This window comes from Daphnia pulex, chromosome 6 (assembly GCF_021134715.1).
Source record: "Daphnia pulex isolate KAP4 chromosome 6, ASM2113471v1".
Classification (NCBI taxonomy): domain Eukaryota; kingdom Metazoa; phylum Arthropoda; class Branchiopoda; order Diplostraca; family Daphniidae; genus Daphnia; species Daphnia pulex.
Window position 1 is genome coordinate 4,805,972 of NC_060022.1, and position 25,200 is coordinate 4,831,171.

At 39.8% G+C, this 25,200-nt stretch overlaps 2 protein-coding genes and 1 long non-coding RNA gene across 5 annotated transcripts; 1 reads left to right on the forward strand and 2 right to left on the reverse strand.

The window, feature by feature from the left end:
- Positions 1–344: 344 nt before the first annotated feature.
- Positions 345–11,334, reverse strand: LOC124195985 (metabotropic glutamate receptor 2-like). 3 transcript variants are annotated; one of them, XM_046590710.1, is made up of 18 exons: positions 10,430–11,334; positions 7,731–7,890; positions 7,432–7,446; positions 7,111–7,259; positions 6,466–6,614; positions 6,302–6,359; positions 5,715–5,988; positions 5,463–5,607; positions 5,131–5,396; positions 4,923–5,045; positions 4,179–4,312; positions 3,863–4,052; positions 2,672–2,906; positions 1,923–2,105; positions 1,583–1,843; positions 1,418–1,522; positions 1,065–1,312; positions 345–987 (listed from the first exon to the last, which is right to left on the reverse strand). In XM_046590710.1, the coding sequence occupies exons 1-18, from the start codon at positions 10,610–10,612 to the stop codon at positions 827–829; spliced, it is 3,039 nt and encodes a 1,012-aa protein (XP_046446666.1). In that variant the 5' UTR covers positions 10,613–11,334; the 3' UTR covers positions 345–826. The 3 variants fall into 3 exon arrangements, with proteins under 3 accessions (XP_046446666.1, XP_046446665.1, XP_046446667.1); XM_046590709.1 differs by having other exon boundaries at positions 1,065–1,315; XM_046590711.1 differs by lacking the exon at positions 7,432–7,446 and having other exon boundaries at positions 1,065–1,315.
- A 2,472-nt stretch (positions 11,335–13,806) lies between these two features.
- LOC124195995 (hatching enzyme 1.2-like) lies at positions 13,807–16,085 on the reverse strand. The gene is made up of 9 exons (XM_046590738.1): positions 15,951–16,085; positions 15,817–15,886; positions 15,713–15,750; positions 15,518–15,632; positions 15,290–15,420; positions 15,105–15,219; positions 14,716–14,815; positions 14,527–14,639; positions 13,807–14,444 (listed from the first exon to the last, which is right to left on the reverse strand). The coding sequence occupies exons 1-9, from the start codon at positions 16,065–16,067 to the stop codon at positions 14,089–14,091; spliced, it is 1,155 nt and encodes a 384-aa protein (XP_046446694.1). The 5' UTR covers positions 16,068–16,085; the 3' UTR covers positions 13,807–14,088.
- A 7,731-nt stretch (positions 16,086–23,816) lies between these two features.
- Positions 23,817–24,570, forward strand: LOC124195997. The gene is made up of 3 exons (XR_006875525.1): positions 23,817–24,007; positions 24,093–24,183; positions 24,248–24,570. It is a non-coding gene; the product is annotated as an uncharacterized LOC124195997 (long non-coding RNA).
- Positions 24,571–25,200: the final 630 nt, after the last annotated feature.

Genomic DNA, 25,200 nt, shown 5'->3' on the forward strand with positions numbered 1-25,200 from the left:
CGGCCACTCTCTTAGCTGCTCCCTCGCGTTTCCTCCATAGTACAAGAGTCGGTCGCGGTCTCTTTTTTCGTTTCCTTCATTTTAATTTTCCGTTAGGGGAGAGCGGCCGAATAACAAAATAAAACATGTTCCTCCATGAGAGTCGCGACAATCGGAGCTCTTTGTCTTTTGCCGGCCAACGTCGTCGCGACTCGGTAATGTACATCCCTCCGTCTAGTTTTCTTTCCCATTCACCCTCGGCTTCAGCATCCAAAGTTCGTGAACTGCAGTGCGCGAGTTCACATGGAAATTTATGGACTTCGGCGACTAGCAAGCGTTAGTTTTTTTTTCACTTTCAAGTCAAGTGAAACGAACTGACGGTATATTTTATCATAACAACACACTCGAGAAACAAAAAATGAAATGAGGGAGACTTTAGGGCCATGCGGCCCAGAGATAAACGACAACATGATGTCCCCCAGTCGCAGTTTTTCATTTCTCAACATCCTTTTCAAAAAAAAATGTCATTTCGTTTTTTTTTTCTGTTTGGGTTGCAACTGTGTGCGTTTACAAAGCTCACACAAAATCTTGTGCCATCTATTGACAAACAAGTTCACTCGTGTGAAAGGGAAAATTTCAAATCTAAAGAGGGTCTCATGCAATCAGGAATCGTTGATTTGTATCAGTTCACGTCTTTTTTCTTTGCGATTGAGAATCATTGGTTGACGTTCATCAGGAAGAGGTAGTCAATGTTTCCTTTTATAGTATAGTATATGTAAAATGGGGCTTACATTTTTTGGGAATATTGTTTTGGTCCAGTGTGGCTGATGGTGGACAGGGACAGCGATCAGTCTATCGATTTCGAATCAAAGTTGTTGCATTCGTTGTCGACTTGAAGTTGTTGCTGCTTTTGTTGCTGCTGATCTATGACGTCAATGTCTTCACAGTCAAAGTGAACGGTGCCTTTGCTGGGTCTCTTCATTTTCAGGGTGTAAACACTCGACTCGCCTGTTGTTGAAAAGAAAAGAATTCGATTAAGATTGACATCAGAACGACGTCAAAAGACGCAGAAACGGTCGACGTACTGACGGTGTCATCGGGCAAGTGCAGTTCACTGTTGTGAGGTGTCAGCCTCATTGTGTTCTCCTCACAATCGGACGAAGCCCCAAGTAAGTGTTGAGCTTGAATCGATTTTCTCCGCTGTTGTTGTTGATGATGACCGTCGGCAAACAACTCGCCGACTTCGGTTCCATTTGCGATCGTCAACTGGCTGCCCTGGTTGTTGTGCAGCGGATGCAGCGCGATGCTGGGAGGAGTGGCAAGTGCATACGAACTGCTTCGTGATGTTATTGGTCATGTGCAAATACAAATAAATGAAACGTTTAATCTCGGCTTTGTTTCAGATTTCGTTGGAATTTCAACAACTGATTCGATTTACCTGGATCGATGCTGGGCCATGACTCCCGTTCGAGTGTTCTTCTCCGGTTTGCAAAGGACAATGTAGACTTTGGGGGCAAAGAGACAGGCCAACTGGACAATTCCGCTAGTTTCAAAAGAGAAAAGGGTTAAACTAAATCGATAATTGATGTTGGATGATTGCAACCTGATGGACATGGACATGGCGAGCGTGACGATGCGCAGTGTTGTGGTGGGCGCAGTCAAGAAGAGCGGAATAAAAGCCATCCACAAGACGCAAGTGGTGTAAGTAGTGAAGCCGATATAGCGGGCCTCATTAAAACCGCCGGGACACTTGCGAGTTTGGAAGGCGTAGACGGTGCAGCAACCAATTAGAATCAGGGGATAGACAAGGCCGACGAGGTAAGTGTAATGATCCATACCCTCGCAGATGAGGACTCGCTTGTATCTGTGTGCAAGAGAAACGCAAAAATAATTAGACGATCGATTTCCAAATGGAACAAAGAAAGTGTTTTTAATGAACTCACCTATCGGGAAAGATGTGAGTGGTCCTGGGTGGCTGATAAATCAGCCAGGAAGCGTTAACAAAGACTTCGATCAGAGTCAGAGCGCCGGTGATGGCCAGTTGAGATCGTGGGCTGATGTATTTAGCGCGGGGGCAGGTCAGCGACGTTGAGCCCGTCTTTTTCGTTCCGAAAATTCGAGCAACTCTGTGTTGATGCAAAACAAAATTGAGGACAAAGTCATCAAGTTCCTTATTTCATTTTTTTTTTCTGTATGTACACAAAATTTTCTCAAATAGACACACATGTTTGAATCGAATTTCGCCCGCAAATTGTCGGAAGTCGTAAAGCTGATTAAGTAGAAATCACTTCTTAAAATAGACAGCGTTCGATCAATTTGTTCGGCGAGTCGAAGCCCACCATCGTGACCTCGCTCATCTTATCACGTTTCGATGGACATGGCTAGTGACCCCCTTCGCCATCGATATTCTCGACATATATTTTTAGACGGGCTCCCGTTTCCGGAGTCGATTCATTAAATTCTTACCCATATCTCTCTCAAATAGTCCATCGGCCATGACAGCACTCGAAAAGGCCTTTCGACATTTCTCCAATGGCAACAATAACACAAGATAACGGCTCAGATCTTATTGACTTGTTATTCCACAAACAGATGTCGTGGAGTCTAGACAGATGCTGGTGTTTGTTTTGCACCATTCCGTGTGTTTTTCGCTGTAAAACAAGCACGCTCGACACATTTGATTTGATCTTACCTGTTTGTCTTGACTGCGATTGCTGCGAAGGCGACAGTGTGCGTGAGGCCGAGTGAGAATCGAGTCACCCCGCACTTGAAACCGGTCGGACGTGAGGCGATCAGAAAGGTCATGGCAAACGAGCAGAGTGTCGCCAACAGTAGGATGGCTGATAGCTCCCGTCCCGAAGCCTTGATCACGGGAGTTTGTCGGTGGCGCCAGAAGATGAAAGCCACAGCCAGGGTCAACAAAATCCCTTAAATATGAAAATTAACTCATTAAAAATTTTTTTTAAAGCTTTATTCAAATGTAAGAAATTAATTTAATTCTAGGTTGAATCTATTGGATAAATTCTATGCGTTTGCTATAAAATGGGCAAGTCTCTACGGCTTACTTTCAGTCTATAGACAGTATAAAGGAAAACCCTGTCCTACCTCACACTCCATCATGCACCTTCTTAAAAATTAAACTTTCAAGGGGGTTGGGGACTCGTTAAGAGTGCCATCGATTTATCTTGTCAACGAAAATCGAAATTGTAAGACTACTAATCATTTCGGTTCAGTGTAAATACTGTATGCTATGCACACTGCTGGGTCCGTGATGGAGCCTCGCTCTTACATGGTGATTAAATACGTAAGACTTTCTAAGAGCCCTTTTATTTGCCATCGGTCGATCTACTCACCGAAGAATAGAGCACACAGATTCCCCGAGAGCTTTCATCCATCTTTTAACACACTGTTTCTAGTCTCTACTAGACAAACTGGAGACTCCAGCACGGTTCCTTGAACTAGGATTTGCGGGTACATTTCAGTTCGGTCGCTGAGCAGTAAGTTGATTTTAAAATAGCTTTAGATTCCCAGAAAAAAAATTTATATCACACTTAACGTATAAATTATTCGTTATCTCTTCAGACCCAGCACTTTGTGAATTTTAATTGACTTTCAAGCCTAACAGCATAAGTGACGGCAACAGGAAAAAAGGGTACGTGCAAGATTGCACTTGGTTACCTATACAGCTTCATTCAATTTACTTAACTTTCTTATCGATTGAAATCCCAGTTTTTTAAGTAATTTTTTTCTTCCACCTCTATCAAATATTGAGAACCCATCAGAGTCGCCAAGAAGTAATATGAGCTGGTCGGCGCATATAGACATAAAGTCCGGAGTCATGGGAGTATATACAGTCTCGGTATCACAAAATGTAAATGTTTACCAAATAAAGCGAAGGCCATGGAACCGGCTGCCCAAGGGTTTCGGTAGTCGATGATCTGCTCGTCGATCGAAACGCAGCGCGAACGATTCTCGTTGGGCAGGAAGCCGTTTGGGCACGGTTGACAATGTCCACCTTGAATCATTTCAAATGGTTCACATTTCTTGCAGTCTGGACAACAGCTGTTGTTGCTCTAAAGAAAAGAAAAGGAGCAATGTTTTTTAAAAAGAGGAAAACATAACATTCATATTTTCCCCATCTCCGCTATAAGTGTTTGGCGGCCACAGTTATGGGGCAATTACGGATAAAAAAAACATACTTGCAGATAGGGTACGAGGCCTTTTTTGGCATCGCAATGCTCCTTGCACGTCGAGTTGGGGTACAATTTTTCATAGCGGCGATATTGCAACACTTTGCGATCGATTTCCAATTTGGGAAGATCATCTGCTCCAACTGTGCGAGAACAAAACCCCATCAGGTCCACCGTCATGACAATCCGAATAAAGAAAGAAATGAAAATGAAACTATAAACGCTTCGATTCTGCAGCAAAGAACATGAGAAAAGCATCTGCTGATCACGTGCTAGATACTTGATTTGGACCTACACGAATCCCAACGCCAACAACAGAAGCCAACGTGAAGCGCTTTGACAGAACAAACACGTGTTTTTTTTGTATGTGTGTGTGTGTTGACTGTAGGTTGAAATCCTGAGGTTGACTCTTTCTCTCTTTCATCGTCGGGCTTCATCTGATGGCTGATAGTGGCGCAACTATCGAGCGCAGCCGTCCTACCGCACTGCACTCTGACAGCATTCTTACAAACTCTCAATCTAGCGTCTTTGAAGTAGACGTCACCAATGCACATATGGGCCTGCTATGTACACCATGGAATTTAGAGCCCCATTGTTCATCGTCGGGATTCTGAATTCAATTTTTCATTACATCCACAGTCCACACTCAATCTTCCGGATTCGATTAGATTCTGCGCTCCACCTTTTTTATTTTTTATTTTCTAAAGAAACCTAAAATGATCAAAGAAAGAAGAGCGGAAAAAAAAGACTCACGATAAAAGATTCCAATCTCCTTCCAGATGTAGCTGTCGTCATCATGCTTTTGAAAATTGAGGACGGAATAGCGCGGCGGACCGTCGCCGCCGTGGTAGAACTTAAAAACTCGCTTATTTTGGTCTGTTGGAAATGAAATAAAGGATTAGACCCGCGTATATATTCAATGATCGGGCGAATAAGGAAAATAAAAAGTTATTCGATTTACCAGTGAAACTTGCGCCCTCTAGGTAGTATTTGAGAACGCTGCCTTCGGCGTTTCGCATTTTCTCGCAGACGCCGGGACGGCCTTCGCATTCAACTTGCCACTGGTTGTGTAGAGCGTGAGCGTAGGCGTAGACTGCGTCACGAATAAATTGCAGGAACTTGACCGAAGTGAGACGCTTGTCGGTGATATGAAGTCCAGGCTTACATGGATCACTGTACTGGCTGGGCATGATGCCCTTGGGTAATTGCTCCAACTTGAGCCGGCATCTAGTAGCGATTGAAAGGCGTCCAATTAGCAACATGTCAGTAACTGTATTCAAAATGGAAACTTGCTTGAAGAAATCTTGCCAATACTCGGAGAACCAAGGATTCCGGATGTTGGTATCCGGACGGAGAGATTTGAAGTAGGTGTCAAAGCCGTCCAAATGGCGAACCAAAGGCTGGACAGTGATGGCGCCTTCGACGATCGTTTCGTAACCTAATGCAATACAACTGAATTCAATTTGCGTCGAATCATCAAGTACGGCAGATAAATGATATAAATGAATCAACACATCAGTCCAGGCTGTTGCCAGGGGGGTTTACCAGCAGTGACGACATCCCGACTGGACCATCCGTCGCATCCGACCCAAATGAGGGGTTTAGCGTGTTTAGTGGCAACTCGTTTTGTGGCTGCCATCAGTTGGGTGGCGCAAGATTTGCCGCTGAACAAGACGACGATGCGAGATTGCGACTGAGATTGCAGTTTCCCCAGTACCTGATCGAAATCGGTCGTCTTGAAATGCTTGACGTCGACGCGGATCTGGGCTGCGAAACACACGCCGTACCTCGAAGCCAGTCGCAATAGAGTCTCGTAACCCTGTGAAACAGAAGGAAAAACTGAGCGCATTTTCTAGAAATATTTCAACAAACGTCACCAGAGTTTAAATTCTCCGAAATTTAGTTGGTATCAAAGAAGTCTTGGATATTAAATAGAACAAATTCCTTGCAATGCACAGTGCTCCGTGTGACAAATTAAAAATGTTTCGCTTGCAGTTAACAAAAGGATTTGAAAGCAGAAAATACTTAGACGTGAACACGTATGCAAAGTAGGACAAGAAGTTGACGAAGAGTTGGCGTGCAAGTTCCGACTGGAATTAAAATCCGATTCGTATAGATGTATAGAACAGTACCTTGACGCCGTATTCAGAGTCCTCGTAGACCAGCGACGCAAACGTCCAATTGAAATTCCTGAAAGATAGAATACGCGTAAGCAAACGGTTTTCCGTCACTGGTATTGAGACGAGACCGAGAGCACACAGCCCTTTGTGCCCTGCCCAGCTTGCTCATTGTTTACCGCAGGATTTCCAAAATGGCGTAGGCTTGCGTCACATCACTCGGCACCGTGCGGAAGAAATAGGCGAAACGCTCCCGGTCCGACAGAGTTGGACTAGTTGATTGATAGCTGATGAGCGGAATCTTGAAAATCCTTAACAGACTTGTCACCTGCTCCACAAGAATAGTCGAGTTTAGTGGTAAACTAACGTGAATAATTTGTAAGGGCACCAAGTTCAAAGAGATAAAGTCTCTTCTATAAAGTACTAGAGTTGGACAAACAGGCCGGAGATCATTTGCGATTACTGCTTTGCTAGCTGGCCGTGGCGTTGATGGAATAACACATCGTTTACGCTGAAACGATGAAAGAATACGACGCCCTTACTCGTTTGTGTATACACCACAGCGTACAAACACTGGCGTAATTCCCGAGACCACTTAACGACGTTTGGTCGTATCGATCGCCGTTTTCTCAGCTCTAGTGTATAATACAGTGAAGTTGTCTATTCCAGATAAAAGGAATCATTGATGACGTTTTAAGCAAAATCAACTCAACGCAAATGTAGATCCAACAAAGGAATGCTAAGTTCCTTTTTACAACTGTCAACCGCGTCCGCGAGCTCTTCCTCTATAATTTAACTAAAATAAAGTTGTTTGATTGCGTTACTTGTATGGTTATGTCGGAACTCTGGTCGCCGATAACTCCCACCACGGGCTTCTGGGGACTGGTGAGTTTCGCCAGCAAATCGTCACTTGATCCGGCCGAACACGCTTCCAGCTGAATCCGCTTTTCCTCTTGTATCCTTGTCACGAAACCTATAAAATAAACAACATTAGTTGTGCACTTAAAATTATTCAAAAAGCTTATTCAGCAATTACAATAAAATATTTCCAGTGGGTAACATAGTTTTCAAATTAATTCGACTCATCTATTGTTACCACATCAGCCTCGACATAATAAGAGATGAGAAGTAGGGAAACGACTTACTCTTTTCCACTGTGCCTGTTGTTGTCGAACGTGTGAGAAAGATTGAGATGATGGAGCAGCGTGAAAATAAAAATGAGACCCAACACGGTTCATGCGAGTATACAAGCAATTTAGCGAATCAATAGTAATGATGATGGATGATGAGAAAGTTCCACTCATCCACCAACTGCGCAGTTCCTTTATTCATTGACGAATTCAATATCGTGACACCTTCATTCATCTTGAATCAGCCCCGATGGTATATCTTATAGCTCTATACGCTTAGACTGTTATTGAACCTCAAAAGGGCACGCCAATACCTTTGATGAAATCGAGACACTGGTCCAGCGCATTCACGATATTGTCGCAGGAATCGAAGGCCAGCACTCCGAGAGTGATGTTGGGCAGAAGATTCGGATCCCTGTTGATTTGATCCAACGTGTAATGAAGTGCTTCCAGCGGCTGGATTCCATCATCGCCCTGAGTAAATAAATGGTAGAGATAAATTGGATCAGATCAAGGAATTTCGCCCAACATGACCTAATACAATCATTTCTGACTAGTCTGCTACACTCAAACGGGACTTTCAAATTCAGTGTGACTCTCAGTCGCTCTTGAATAGCAGCAACAATGAAATTCAATTATCTAGGTTGCTCATATTACGAACATGAGGAATGGCGGATAGCTGCGTCACATTTCAACATCCATATTGCCAGAGGATTGCAGACATTTTGACGTGAGTGAGTCACAAGAAAAGATGTTATTCCGACACAAAGTAATCTAACAAATAGGAAATACAAGGGAAACGAGGTGGGAGGAAACACATGGCGTCGTGAGAATCATATCAAACCAATTAGTACAATTTACTGCATTCCCATTTCAAGTTAATGTTTTTCGATCTAAAAAAGAAGAATTTCATCGACATCCCAAGGATTTGCTGACAATAAGCTTCTTAAGAGATATACTACATAATCATTGGAGATTTATATCGCGCAATCCGGTTCACTTTGCATAGAAACAAAGCACATAATTCAATAATGGGAGGTAATATCATGGACGGCGATATTGGCTTCCATCCAGCACTTCTTGAATCTGCACGGTCATGAATCTTGTATCGGATAGTAATAAAAGCCTTAATATTCCATACAGAAAATTCTACTTAATATTACATTAAAGTCGATTTGTGAAATCGATAAACCAATTCCGCGAAATGCAGAATCCAGAGTCTGAGTTTGCCCTGACTAAAAGGAAGACATGGTGTGTTTTAATCTTCACATATTATGTGACCAAAGTATTTTTAAGTCAAGCACTATAGGAGTCTGCCATTGAAAAAAAAAAGCCTGAAAAACTGTCGTGATGACTCTCATCTTTTCCCGTCTACTGCCTGCTAAAGCCGCTCTCAGTCTGAACTTTTATAACAACAAATCGAGTTGAGCTAGGAATTTACGAGACCAGAGACCGCATCGAAACTGTTTTCCTTATTTTCTATACAATATGACGTGCGTTGTACATAGTAGTGCCTGAACTGTGTGCGTCATATTGTGTTTTTCTTTCTGGGAAAAATTTTCGGTTCAATACATGCTACTTATTCTGTCAATAACTTACATGCCCTAGGTAACACATCATTAGATTGACTACTGCCACACTTAACAGGTGCATAAGGCATGGTGAGCAGTTGAAATTGCACATCACCACACAGGAATTATTAGTCTACTACGAAGATTGAACATGGACAATTGGACATATACCGAAACATTTGTGCCACAACCATAACGTTTTTGCTGATAATCTTATGAATAAAGTCTAACTTACTCAAAATTGGCCAGAATATCCGATGGTACGTGTGGTGCACGTGACGTGAACACGTGAATAAAAAATAGCGCGAAAATGAACACAAGCACCTGCTTCGTCAACGATTAACTTGGACAATGAGGGATTTTTCTTTTTGCATATGGTGCTGTGTTGCAATTTTTTAAATAATGGTTTTTCGGAGACAAAAATTACCACAAATATTTTTGAATAAAATGCTTTATGATATAATTAATTTAATGATTTTGATAGAAATATAAATATTTAAAAAATAAGGAATTTTTTTCAAACACACTTTTGGTGGTATTTATCAAAATTATATTTAATCATTTGCAACATAGCTCAGGTACTGTTTTGTTTACATTTGACTTCATTTGACTTTACTTTTTGAAATGAAGTAAAACAATAGTTAAAGTTTAGTTAGGTAACTATTCTGGTAACCACGTATAGTAAGTAGTACGCTTTAACCCTGTTTGCCTTTTTCTACCATTGTTTATAGATGAACCGATATAGATGAACGTTTCGTCCGCATAGATGGTCGACTCGGGTCCCTATTACTTTCATATGTATATTATGCAGCGTATATAGATCTAAACTGTATTTACATGCCGGTATGAACCTTACATAGAGATGACCTAAATGACGACCATATAACTTTATCCCGTAGGCTATATAGGCTTTACTGCACATGAACGTGAAAGATAAGAAAGAAAGAAAAAATACAATATCATCGCCCTGTTGATTTATGATACAACTACTATAGGCCTACACGACGGTTGGTGGGAGATGTGGGTTGATGGCTCGATATTCTTGGTATCACCGTTAAAGCATCGTCTCATTTCCTCCCCGGATCAAAAAATGTGGCTAGGCGCTTTAAAAACTTGAAAAAGAAATGGTTATTCAGCTTATACATCTAGGGCTACGTGTATTTCCTCGAATTGTTTGTCCCCTTTCTTGACGTCACTGAAAACTTTTATTTTTTTCTCTCCACCAAACCTTTCAACTAACAATAACCTCCTGGTAAAACACACTGACAAGGAAATCTGTGCATGTGATGTATACATGCAGGAACAGAAACAACGAGAGAGAGATAGACGTCGATGAATATGGAGTTGCTATAGCGTTGCAGTATTTCTGTGGCTTTAACTTAAATTCAATCTTATATATTGCTAGGCAGCAGCTGTTAGTACATGTACATATAGAGTACTACCTGAAGAGATCCACAGCCTTCTGGCGATGAGCCTTTGGCGTGAATGGGAAAAAGAGCTCCGAGCATGATGTCTCCATCTTGACGACTGACCACTTGGGCCGATCCCGCCGTCATGGACAACCAGAGGAGAAGAACTACGCGAAACACATGTGTCATTTTTCGTAAAACTTTGAACATTTTCATCTTTTTTTAGTTTTTAGTTTTTTTCAGATGGCGTGTTCCCCCTCACTTTTGTAACTTGAACGTAGTCGATATTTTTTTATTATTATTGGCACAGCTAGCACACGACACGAACCGCACCGCGCACTTGCGTTCACCCGTTAGACGTTTCTGATTACAATAGGGCTCACTTTTATATTTATTTTTTTTTTTAATGTGTCACCAGAAAACCGCACGTCAATTTTTCTTTTTTAATTATTTAGATTGAAACCGATGGCGGATGTTGACGCGGGAGTTCCGGCCGACTCTGTTCAGCGGCGTGAAAATAGAGGTGATAAAGGCGCCGTTCCGCAATAAAAACTCCAAAAATGACGATACGAAAGGTTCAAATTGGGCAGCAGATAGAGCGCGAGGAAAAAAATAATAACTTGGACAAAAGTTGACACGTCATCGAAACTTTTCCATTTCTCGCACCCCCCGTTCAATAGCCGCAGCAATTCAATTCAACAAGACCAAAAGAAGAAATCACTGGATCAGCGAAAGCTGGGGGGGTTTGGAATTTTGCACACTGATTGCAATTTGGCGCGTGGCTTAATGAAGCGAGACGACATGCGGAATACCGCGTGAAACAAAAGACCTCCCTCCTGCCAGCCGTGAACAGAAGAAAAAACAAACAAGGCGCAATCAAATTCCCACCATATCTCAATGGAGCATCCGGCAAAGGGAGATTGACGCTACTACGTTGGATCGTCACTCGGCCCGCCTTACATACTTGCTTTATACCCCCCCCCCCCAACCCTATGCGCGTCTTGTTTGTTCTTCGGTCGTTGAATCCCGGAACGCATGCGCAAAAAACCAAGCGTGAAAATACGGAGAAAAACAAAAGGTTGCAATGAAGAGGGAATGTATACGTCTAGCTAGTGAAAACCGTATCAAGTCTAGACTGAAAATGAATTTCATTAAACCCCAACAAGCGACGCCTATAGTTGATCATTTCTGGCGCTTATCATTTCTATACAAAAGTCGGCGCTGTTATGTTCCAACTCGATAATCGCTTTTATTTAGTCATTGAATATGGTGGTGAGGGGGTAAGTGCTTATTAAAAGTCACGGCACGTGCACCACTCTCCATCCGTTATGACTTCCACGGTGGCGGAACAATTAGAACTGCCTATCTGATTTCAATCACGCCCATCTGGGTCTAACGCGCTTGCGTGCTGGCACGCCATATTACGCCAGCAACGGAAAAGAACTAAATGAGCGTGCGGTGTCCCACGTCGTAGATCCCACGGCAAAACAAAAAATATCTCTATAATTATCCATCGATCTTCTCACGCATTAGTTTTTATCGTTAAAATACGAAAACGCAAAAGAGGAACAAAAGGAACCGGCTCTCATAGTTCTTCGATGGTCTTTCAATATTACAAAAGCATCTCGTCGTCAACGCGTGCGATGGCTATTTATCTCACCGGATGAGAATGCAAGCCATCTGTGCGGAAGAAAGGAGGACGCGAATAAGAAGGATAGCGGGTGTTGTCGGGAGTGTGGATATTGCCTCGGAGATATGTCGAGATCGTGATGATATGGGCATGAGAAAATAAAAGGGAGGAGCCGCACGTTCCCATAGCAGGACAACAAAAATATAACTAAATACCAGCAACAGTAGTGTGCTGCTGTGTGTAATATCTTATCCTTTTCCTTGTTGTTTATTATTTCGTTTTCTTTTTGTTTTCGTTTATCGCCTTTATTATTTCGATCTTCCCTCCCTTTTTCACGTCGGAAGTTGATCCGGCGGGATGGAGTCGTAGCAGTTGCGAGGAGATCGAAACGACGACACACTGTGTGTGTATGTGTGTCTGTCCATCGGCTTGAGGTCGGAAATGAGGATCCTGTGCGCCGCAGGTAATTGAGCAGCCGCCCTAAAGACGGACGATGATTTTGTTTACTCAGTACACCGCACGTCCGCTCCGTGGCAACGATTCGCCATCGGACGTAAAGGCCCTTCTTCTTCTTCTTCTTTTTTTCACCCACGCGCGGACTCCCTGGCACGGGGCGTGAAAATCCATTGGGCAAAGTGCTGCTGGTTGCGAGGCCGGCGCTATTTTCTCACACGTCGCAATGGCGATCGTCGTATCTACACGCTGATGCGCTTTATTTTTTATTTTGTCCCTAAATTCTTTTCCTTCTCCCTTGACTTGATTCTTATATTGAACTTCCCAGCTGCTGCCATCTTCTTTTTCACCGACCACTTCGACTAAGTGAGATTGGGGATTAAAAGCACGTGTGACGTGAACTTGAGCGAGGAAAAATGCGCTGTGCACTTGTGTCTTATGTTGCACCTCCTATCGATTTAGCGCTGTACGGTCTCCTAATTTCATTTGAGGCCCGGGAAATTTTTAAAATGAAAATAGATTTCAACAGAATAACTATACCGATCCGAGACAGAGAGGCACGTGATCCCAGTCTCTGGTAACTGGATGAGATATGTTAAACTAATTCGACGCTGGAATAAATTCAAGCGCGGGAAATTTGAATTTTAACCGTATTTGAGTTTACACGTTATTAAGCTGTCGACGTGTACGTCTACGTATGTGGTCAAGCGCGTCATTTATCAGGGCGTTCGCCAAAATGGGCTGTCATGTAGTTATAGGCACTTCAATTTCTTTGGGATATTTAAGTGTAGGAGGTCCGCCCGAAGACAGCCGACTAGTCGTAAACTTTTTCCCCATTTTTTATTCAGACCTAGCTATAAAGCGCTGGGAAGATTCAAAGACCAAGACAAGAAAAAATGATGGAGATTGTAACAATCGATCGATTCCATCACAATTGCATAATGGATCAACCGATCAAGATTGCGTCATTTTGATCAACTGCAAAAGGGAAACGCATAACGAAAATTGCATGTCGGGCGCTGAACCCAATGCTCTTTGGCTTTTAACTTGCAAATTTATACAATACTAAAAGAGAAAGGTCCAAAGTCATCCAAGAATAAATGTACGTTAAAAGGCAACAAAACACGTGTTGCTGTTGCCTGCTGGACACTCTCCCTTCAGAGTCCTCCATGACCCCAAGTAAGGAGAATTTATACACACTCATAAATAAATCTGTAAGCCGACTGAAAACGATTATAGTGTCGTAACAAGTTATACAGACACTGTAAGATTGCCAAGGTATTGTTTCTTATAACCGACTACTAAACCAAAATTTCCGAGACATGCATTACGTGTTGTTGTGTAATGTGCGGTAACTGCGGTTACATGTATTCGATTAAATTTTTACAAACTTCCGGTGGAAATCGGTTTGACTGTTTTTAATCGGGAATCGAATTCGTTTAGTAATCAAGTATAATCAGGTAATACTAATAAGCGAGTTCTAACCTACGCGTTCTCATTGGCTGGATTTCTAATCACATCTAACATTTTACCGATATTGATTTTGCTGCACGTATTGAAAGTAAAAAAAAAGGAAAAGAAAGTTTGGAAACTATGTGACCGTGATTGATTAATCAGTATTAGCCATCTGCGAAATCGTTGTGCTGTTCGGACGCTTAGTCGCTGGGCAGCAAATGGTGGCCCAGGGCCAGTCGCAAACGAAAATTAAAGGATTATAGAACAAGCCCTCTGGGCACGGCATCCGGATGGGCTCCAATCCTTGGCAAACATAATATTTGGTGCAATCCGTCGGATCTGCCAACGTTGGACGAGTTTCGCCATAACAAGTCGGGGCACTCGCCGTAGGGTCGCAGCCAGTCTGTCCTGTTGGGGGCTCCGTTGTGCTCGAACAAGAATAGCGAGCGTTAAGTCGACGGATATCTTTTTCGCTGAGATGGTCACGATTTCCCAATTCCAAAATCGAGTCTGTAATTATATGTCATTTAGCGAATGATTAGTTTGCCTTTCACATTAATTTTAGTTTTTTTTTTAATTTGTTTGTCTATACCATTTCTAGCTGTAAGCGTCACAAGCGACGAGTTGATTGTGAAAAGAGTGTTACTTCCGTGCATCAAACTGTCGTAATCGTAAGACTCGTTGTACATGGCCGCATCAGTTCCACTCCACATCGAAACACAATCGGGCGGGTTATTCAAACAAATTTAACTGTTGGTCTCAGGTACTGTATAAATCTTACTTGTATTTGATTAGATAGTGTCGCTTTGTCTCGTTGACGTGTAGCCAGTGAATTCTGATGGCCTCGTCGCGATCCGGTCGATTGTGCTCGTGCCCAAAACCTATCACAAACAATCGCAGTAGTATACGAAGCCTTATCTAATTTTCAATAGGACGGAAACAAAAGGGCGAAAAAAAAACGAGATCATAGTGCTGCCTCGCTTCTGGAATTGTAAATAGCAAAGTTGTTGATACAGTGATGCGCAGCTCGAGCTGTCGAATAACAAATGGAATGCCCAAATAGGACGGTATATTCAAACATTCATTTGGGATTTTAGATTTGTGCTCAGTGAACGTTGGAACGTTGGAAGCAATACGGAATATCATCATGAAATTTGCATGCAGTTTTACCTAGGGAGTGAAGGATCAAGTGCATGACTTTACCAGCACCATCGGCTGTGCACCTTTCTGCCTGTAAAGAAATCAGTTGGGCGCCACCTTGACGACCGATAAAAGAAGCGCAGCCCTAGTAGCGCAAAAACCAAATATTGAAATTGATCAAAGTTGCATAACGTAAATGATATCGTTCGTCATACTTCCGAATTGTTGAAGTAGAGATAATCTTTTGGCCACAAGTTGGATTCGTGAGAATAAAGTTCGCGAAAGCGCAAGCAAGACACTTCGGAGAATTTAGAAATCGATGTGGTGATCACGTGCGTGTAGTTGGCTAGACAATTCGGCCGCAACATTATTTACAATTCAAATAATGGCTCATTAACTAATTAGATTGTATGATAAAAGTTTCGCATGCTTCTCTTAATTACCTAAACTAGGATCGATGAAATAAGGAATGTCTTGCGGATTCCACAGCAGTTTCGGATCGCTGTAATTGACCCACGACGGATTCAGAGACTCTGAAAAAGATTCCGTTCGACTTTTCTGTTACATTTACGTAAGAGAAAAACTTAATTAATAATCAAGGACCAACTTTAAGAAAAAAATGGGTATAATGGGGTTACCAACGACACGAAGACGTCATCATCCGCGTACGCCGGCACTGAAATCGATCAATTTTACTGTTAACAAATATGCTCCAAGTCATAAAATATGAAATCCAACTTACTCCCGCGGCTCGAACTCGACAGTTTTACATCGTTGATGGGTGGTTTAGCTAGAGTTGCTTTCGGGAACGACTGGGAAATGGACAAATCAAATAATTCACGAATCATTTTAACACCAAAAAGCTCGTTTCTATACCTTGGACTCGGATGGCGATGAGTAAATCGCGAGAATAGCAACCGCCAACCAGAGTGGCATTGCATTAGTAAACTTCATCGCGATGGCAGTGGCTTCGACTAAATTAGAGTGTGACATGTCGAGCCCTTCATATAAATACGAGAGGACCGCACGTTCAATCAGCTTGCCATCGCTTTGGCGCCTTATCGAGTTACGTATATCAACTTTGTTGTTATTTCAGTGAGGAAACAAAAAACAAACACACCGGCGGTGAGAGGATCCGCAATCAATCAACAACAGTGTGTCGAGAACATCAGCTCTCCAAACCTTCTGGTGTCTTTTCTAGTTGTTTTTTCTCTTCTCTCCCTCTCCCGCTCTTATCTGATGCAAAGCAGCTGGAACAACTGTCAGTGTAGCTCACACATTTTCGCCCCTAAAACTGCCTTGATAAGGAATTTGAATTGTTAGCCTTACTTGTGATCATAGAGAGAGAACGAGAGTTCATTGGGTGCCATACTGGAGGCGCAACTCGAACTAAATGTAAGTCTCCTGTTTAGAGGTCATTCAGAGTTTCACTGTGGGTAAACAAACACTTTCGCTTTTCGATGACAGACTTATTATCCATTGATCCAACAGCCCCAAAAATAGCTACGAAATGGAAAAAGAAAAGAGGCCGAAATAGATACCAGTATAACGGAAGTTTGTGTTTTCTGCCCATGGAAGAATCCATATCGGTGTAAATGTATTTGTCGTGTCGAACTTTGGAGTGGGATCCCCCGAACCACCGAAACATATTTGGATTTATACCGTATAAAACCATGGACAAAGATGGGGTCTCTCTCTATAAGTCTCTATAAACAGCCGTTACCGATGGCTTTCAACTCCATTTGTTTTTCTCCCCGTACGAAAATGTCTCAGGCCTTCTCATATGAGTCTCCTATATGAGAACCGTATGAGTCCGAAAACATGCCTGATTTCTCATATGAGATGAGTCACTCAGTGAGTTATCATTAGATGAGAAATCATATGAGGATATGCAAATTTGTTCAATCATCCTCCTCACATGAGTTATGGTTGATGAGATATCATATGAGGATAAGAGATTTCGCTATTTCATGAAACGCATGTGAGTTTTCATATCATGAGAAATCATATGAGGGTAAGAGATTTTGGCAACTTCCATATCTCATGGGAGCGCATGTGAGTACTCATATCATGAGAAATCATATGAGGATGTGCGAATTTATTCATTCATCCTCCTCACATGAGTTATGTTTGATGAGATATCATATGAGGATAGGAGTTTTCCCTATTTCATGAAAAGCATGTGAGTTTTAATATCACGAGAAATCATATGAGCATATGCGAATTTATTCATTCATCCTCCTCATATGAGTTATGTTTGATGAGAAATCATATGAGGATACGAGTTTTCCCTATTTCATGAAACGCATGTGAGTTTTCATATCACGAGAAATCATATGAGCATATGTGAATTTATTCATTCATCCTCCTCATATGAGTTATGTTTGATGAGAAATCATATGAGGATACGAGTTTTCCCTATTTCATGAAACGCATGTGAGTTTTCATATCATGAGAAATCATATGAGGATATGCGAATTTATTCATTCATCCTCCTCACATGAGTTTTAGTTGATGAGAAATCATGTGAGAGTAAGAGAACTTTGAAACTTCCTTATCTCATGGGAGTGCTTGTGGGTTCTCATTACATGAGAAATCATATGAGGATATGCGAATTTATTCATTCAGCCTCCTCACATGAGTTATGGTTATGAGAAATCATATGAGGATAAGAGATTTTGACATCCTCGCTCTCCCATGAGAAAGCATAATATTTTATTTGCGTGTATGAAAAATTAGTGAGTCATCAGTACACATGAGATATCAGCGAGTTTTCAGTAATCCTGAGAAATCAACGTGTTTTCAGCTTACGCGAGTATTTAGTGAGTTATCATTCCATTTGAAATTCAGTGAGTTTTTAGTAAACGTGAAAAACTAGTGCTGAGTTCTCAGTAAACAGGAGAAATCAGTGAGTTCACAGTAAATGGGAGAAATAAGTGAGTTCTCAGTAAATGTGAGAAATTAGTGGGTTTTCAGTAAAATAGAGAAATCAGTGAGTTGTCGGTACATCCAAAAATCATGCCATGGGATTATTTGTTCTCTAATTTGTTGAAGCATTTTTAACCGTTTAATAAATTAAATTATTCGCACTATTCTTACATATGATGATCCCAATATATGACTGAGTTAGTCGTGTGGGTTAAGTCACCAATTCTGGTTGTGAAAGACGAAGGTTCAAATCCGGGATAAGTTTATTAGTTTCAGCATGCCGTACCAATGGTACGGCACAATATATATGGAAAATTTAACTGATGCAATAGTCGATGCATGGCTGCACCGAAACTTTCATGATTGAATTGAAGCTGCATCAGTATCGAACCTTAATACCCTCAACATTAACGTGATTGTCTAAATCGTTAACCATTATGCAATGATGAGGTTATTAAAATTGTGAGTAGGAGACAATTGAACTTGAAGAGCGACAAAAGAGTCGTTAGTTCTCTGAATTCCTTAAAAGGCAATTTTAATTTTCTTGTTATCCTAATAATCATTCTTACAACAATTCATAACATATCTGTATCGCCTTGGTATGGCACGACGGCCACCTGGGTTCAAATCCAGATAAAAAATTTTCATTTTGCCAAAAAGCAACTTTTCCCAAGAGCCTATAACAAGAAAGCTTTTATCATCATTAAACCAAATTATTGGTTCTTGACGATGACAAATTATTTCTTTACAAGGTTTGTTATCTTATGATATCGTGATTTCATGAGAAATCATATGAGGGTAAGAGAATTTTGAAACTTCCTTATCTCATGGGGGTGCTTTTGAGTTCTCATTACACGAGAAATCATATGAGGATATGCGAATTTATTCATTCATCCTCCTCACATGAGTTATGGTTTATGATAAATCATATGAGGGTAACAGATTTTGGCGACTTATTTATCTCATGTGAACGTTTGTGAGTCCTCATTACATGAGAAATCATATGAGGATATGCGAATTTGTTTCATTCAGCCTCCTCACATGAGTTATGGTTATGAGAAATCATATGAGGATAAGAGATTTTGACATCCTCGCTCTATACATGAGAAAGCATAACATTTTCTTTACGTGTATGAAAAATTAGTAAGTCATCATACATATTATGAAAAATTATGACCACAACTTTTTTGGATCTGCTAATTTTCGATCCTCTGTTACTCAAACCTTTTTTTTGTAATAATGAAAAAAATATGCAAAAAAACTTGTAAACATTGCACATCAATCAATTTGCCTCACAATTCTTCGATTCGATTCGATTCGATTGATGTACAAACATATGAAATCAATGAAAATAAAAATTTATTCACAATTTTCTGTTCGGAATTTGCGTAAGCTGTCTGAAATTCTCATTTTGGCCTGTGTTTCTATTTTCATTGATATTTAAGAAAATTCTTAAAAATAACAAGAAAACCTTGTATAATATTGTAGATCTTTCAATTCTCTATCGATTGATATAATTAGTTAAGGGATTTTTCTAGTTTAAACCTTAAAAATTATTTACCCCGTAAAATAATGACCACAGCTTTTTTGGATCTGCTAAGATTCGATCCTCTGTTACTCAAACCTTTTTTTTTTTTGTAATAATGAAAAAAATATGCAAAAAAACTTGTAAACATTGCACATCAATCAATTTGCCACACAATTCTGCTTCGATTGATGTACAAACATATGAAATCAAAGAAAATAAAAATTTATTCACAATTTTCTGTTCGGAATTTGCGTAAGCTGTCTGAAATTCTCATTTTGGTCTGTTTTTCTATTTTCATTGATATTTAAGAAAATTCTTAAAAATAACAAGAAAACCTTGTATAATATTGTAGATCTTTCAATTCTCTATCGATTGATATAATTAGTTAAGGGATTTTTCTAGTTTAAACCTTAAAAATTCTTTACCCCGTAAAATTTTTTACTAACTGACACCACATAGCCAATATTTTCAGCCATAATCAAAATTGAGAGATTTCAATTCATGATTTCAATACCATCTATTCGGTGCACCCACCCATACCCACAGATGTATCGCTATCTTTAAGATCGTATGAAGATATCTTGTTCCACTAGGGAACCGTCACACTCATAGTCTCCCCTAAGCACTTCTAATGAAACTAAACAAAGGAATTTTTGCTTTACTGAAAACCAACCTAAAATCCCTAGAATTTTCCGAATTCAAACGCATTTCCCAATTAAAACCAACTGCTTCGTATAATTTTAATCCCTATCTAACAAATTACATAATTCTGAAAGGAAAACACCAGATTGTGAGTTCAGAATTATGAACTTGGAAATAATGTTAGCAGGATGAATCGATATGAGATTTCCAATGTGTGTTATACGAAGCAGTTGGTTTTTATTTGGAATTGCACTTAAATTGTCACATTCGACTAAAGCTCCAAACATTCTAGGGACATTACGTTGGTTTTCATTACAACTTTGAAGGATGCCAAATGACATTATTTTAATAATTCTACCTTCCGAGTCCATCACGAAACAATTGCTTCGTTTTGCATCCTTTTTATATGTGCTAACAGTGTAAACACAGTTTCGTACCAACATTCTGTTAAAGCTAATATATTGATTTCCATAGTTGTTGCATGCAAATTTTTGTTCGGGTGATAATATCTGTTGTTTTCCATTCCCTATGAATACGATGTTGTTGCCCTGTTTCACTACTTTTTTTGTTGTCACAGACGTTCCAATCATTTTTTGTTGAATGTCATCAAAGTATGTGTTTTTGACATTTGAATTTTTTATCATAGCGGTAAGTGCTTTCAGTTTCATAAATTTCTGAAAGTTTTGTGCAATCTGAAGACTCATACACTGAGTCCCATTAAACATGTCAACAAGAACCCCATTAGTATTTTCAAACCCATATGCTGATGTTACCCACAGTGGCCCCCAATTTTTAACACAGTCACAGGCATGCAGTAATTGATGGACATTAAAACTCATATTACTTATGCCATACAAATGTTCAAAATCCTTGACGAATAATTCAAGGTTTTTTTTGGCGATGTCCAACTCATCAAGGGTAATAGATTTCTGATTTAGAAGGTAAATGGAGGAACTAAATAACAAAAAATGATTATAAAACGGTTCTGGGAGGATTCCTTTGAAAATAAAGGGTCCATAGTATAGAAGTAAATTCCTCCATTCTGAGGACTTCCAACTTGAACGTAGACTTAGGCTTCCAGGTAACCGGGATACATTTGAAGGAGGAAATATATTAGACAATTTAATGTTAATATCTTTCAGTAACAAGCCCATGTACCACGGTTGGTCACAATTTTTTGGATCAAACCAAAGTGTTGCCAGTTGTTTCATTACCCCAAGGTCTACACAATGCATAGAATCAAAAACGATTCCAAGAATAATGTCAAACAGGGTAAGAAAAAGACTCAAAACAGAGTAACCCTTTACTCCCTTCACCGGGTATTCACATTCATTTGCTCTTTTAGCACACTCTTCTACAGACTTTTTATCTCTTAATACTGAAAATTCTTCGTAGTTGTAAACAGTTTTATTGTCTACCCTCGTCCCACTATTCTCACACCAACTACATCCAAAAAATCCATTAAATTGCACAAAGTTTTGAACTGGGGCACGAGCAACAGCATCACAACAAAATCCTAGCAATTCAACTGGTGACGTCACAATTTCATTGTTGCGTTTCCATTGAAAACCAGAGATGGAGAGTTTTTTTATTTCTTCGCAAAATCCTCTTAAAAGTGCATTACAATTAGGTTTACCTTTGGCGAACCACAAGCTACTCACAACAGGGAATTTTTTTCTTTCTGAGGGAGGAAGTTCAAGAATGATGAATTGAACTGGCCAAAGTGCTGTATTAGTTGTCTTAAAACTGACAACGCCATCAGTGGATCCCATAAGTGAAATTCCGAACTGTCCCTTTCTCCTTTCTGAATACTGGGCATACATTAAGCCATCATAGACGTCGGATATTACGTTTCCATTCTTTTTTTTACCCTCAATACATTTAATATGATTCCCAAGCCCAAAAGATTCCAATATACACTTCAGTTGTTCAGCCACAGACATATATAGATAGAAACATCCGTTGAGAACCAAGTCAGATTTTGTATGTTCTTCTACTCCAGAGCATGGACACTTAAAAACTTTATTATCTTCCATAATTGGTTCATGACAAGATGGGCAAAAGTACTTGGTTTCAATATTGGATTTTGGCAAACATTTTTTAAATAAAAAGGTTGTAGGTGGAAGTTGAGAATCTTTAGGAAGAAGTAACCCTAGTATATTTAACAAATTTTGCAAACCATCATTTGTCAAAGAGTATCGAGCAACAAATGTTGCAAGCATAATTATAGCATGTAAAAGATTGACTGAGCTCCCATTGTATAAAGGGGATTTCCATTTTTCGTTGTTTACATAGTCATTAAATTCAAACTCTGACGTTTCATCATCATTTTCCTCAGTTTGATTCTCTGTACTATAATTACTATGCAGCCCAGAAAACAGTTCATCATTTTCCACATTATATTCATTATCTTGCATTTCAATATTGTTATCTAAATTAATATCATCTCCTTCGTGGATTTCCATATCTTCTGATGCTCTTGATTCGTTAGATTCTACTTTTCTTGCTTTATTCAAATCAGAAATTGTTGACTTCGGAATTCGAACATTCTTATTCACCAAATATCCTTTATAATACCGCTTGTTTAATCCACGATTCATCTTTTAATTAGCTATGAAAGAGAGGAGAAATTTGTATGTAGTTGGCTGACTTCGATTGACTGACTGACAGATATTCATTGTTTACTTTTTTCGCGACCGATTCTATAAAGAATCGGCCCGAGGGAAGAAAAGGGAGAAAAGGAAAGTATGAAAAAAGTGGGGACCCATATTACCCATGAGGATTGAACACGGGTCCCCAGAACCACAGTCAGATGCTATTCCACCGTGCCATTATAACATATAGGGGAGACCGGGGTTAGATGGCCTTTTTTTTACACACCCGGGCCTGCATTCCGTAATTTTCACTGGAATAGTTCATTTATTTTTTAAATTAAAGCTTATTATCTTGGCTAAAATATAGCGTCAAAAAAACAACTTGCCCCAGCTAGCAGACAATGTTAAGTAAATGAGGCAACTTGCCTCAAAAATAAACGGCCGACTTACCCCATGGTAGGTATTCGGCTTCATGTTTATAAATGAAATATTTATACACCTTTAAATAGAAAACCGAAATACACAAAGTTTAGCCAAGACAATAAGCTTTCTGCCTGCAAAAGATCATATATACTAGTTAATTACCAAATACGTGGGAGAAAAATTAATAGCGAAAAAAAAAGTTATAAGTTAGTCAAAAATTCGTTTCCCCCCCTTAAAATAAGATAAAATAAAATACTGAAGTAAAAACATTCTAATTATCAAACTACACAATATGGCTATCCTGAAATTAGCTCAATTTCAATTTTCATTAAATAAATCAGAAAAGAGCGACCTCGACGCGATTCATGTCTAAAATTCACCAACATTTCGCTCCCCTATTTTTGTCATGGGACACCTGATGAAACAACAACTACAGGAAAATTCAGACTTTCCAAATTATGAAAAAGGTATAACTGAATAAACTGTTTGAATGTCAAACGTCATAGGTAGTTGGATATAGAGTGGGGCTACTAGTCATGAGTTCTATGGTTCAAGTCTCAATACGGACAATTTCTATAGTGTTTACGGAAATAGTGTACGGAAATAGTGTACGGAATTCGTCGAAGTGTCTCGTCGATAAAGTTCTGTTGATTTTGGAGACGGCTGATGGATTTGAAGTTGAAGACGAACTCTCTTTCAGTGTCTATGTGAGTAACACTGAGGAACCTTCTTTCTTTGTAAAAAAAAAATGTGATATAACAGAGCCGCATCCAACACCAAGTGTCGAAAATTCTCCGTCGGATGGAGCCAAGGAGAAGGTTATACAACATTTATGAATAACGATTAATGTCATTCGGTATTTTCTGATTTGTATTTCATTGGCTGTTCCTTTCATATTTTTAGGGCCTATTTGACGACTTGAGAAAAATAATCGAAACGTCAGGAAGGCCCTCAACGGAAAGAACGGGAGTTGCAACATATTCAATTTTTTCCGGTTGGTTTCATTTCAGCTTAGTTGTCCATGTCTCTTAAATAATTATTTCTAATTTTGTTTAAAGGAGGACACAAATTTGAATTCTGCCATTATAGCCGATGCATCCCGCGGGATGAAACAACCAGGACTGATTATACTTGGAGTGGACCAATTCTACCTTAAATTAGATGAGCATGCAGTCAAACTTGGAGTTGGTTGCGTGTCAGAGGCCATGGGATATGTTTTGGGGGCTTATTTTGTGTTTAATTGCTCATATCCGCCTCTGTGGCACATGGTTTTTTGTTTTTTTGGAAGAAGTTGTAAATATTCCTAAAGAACTTAGGAGCGTAATATCTTCAATCACCATTAGAAATTTCGTGTCAAAACTTTCCAAAGTATCTAATTAGTTAGCAATGTATATTAAGTTGGAACTGGGAAAATACAATGTCTTTGAGTAAATTCATTTTTTATCGTTTTTTAATTAAACCTTATGCAATAGTACTACAAACAATTGAATCAATGAATATAGCATGTTACTGTCTACTATTCTATCAGAATATGTTTATGAATTCTAATATTAATATTGCATATATTGTTATATCATTATCTTGATAACATAACAATGCAGTATCGGTAACAGTTTTGTTATTTAAAACTTTTCTTTCCGATGACCTTGAATTGTTCATCGTGAAAACCTTGAATTGTTCCTGTAGACGACCTTGAATTATTCCGAAAAACTTAATCCAGGTCCTTAACCTTGGATACAAGGTTTTTGCATCTTAGAAACAAATGCTTGACGAAATGAATATTATTGTTCACACTGCTGCAGTCTTAAATGAACTTTATTTTTCACTCCTGAAACGATAAAATATTTTCACGAAATTTGCGAACATATATGTTCCGATGCCATTTTACGAACATATATGTTCGCTAAAACGCGAACATTTTTCTTAGAGAGCAGTCGCAGCGCGGAGCGCTCGGTACATGTTGGACTTGGCGATTCACGTTTATAATATGGGGCCGTTCACATATGACGTC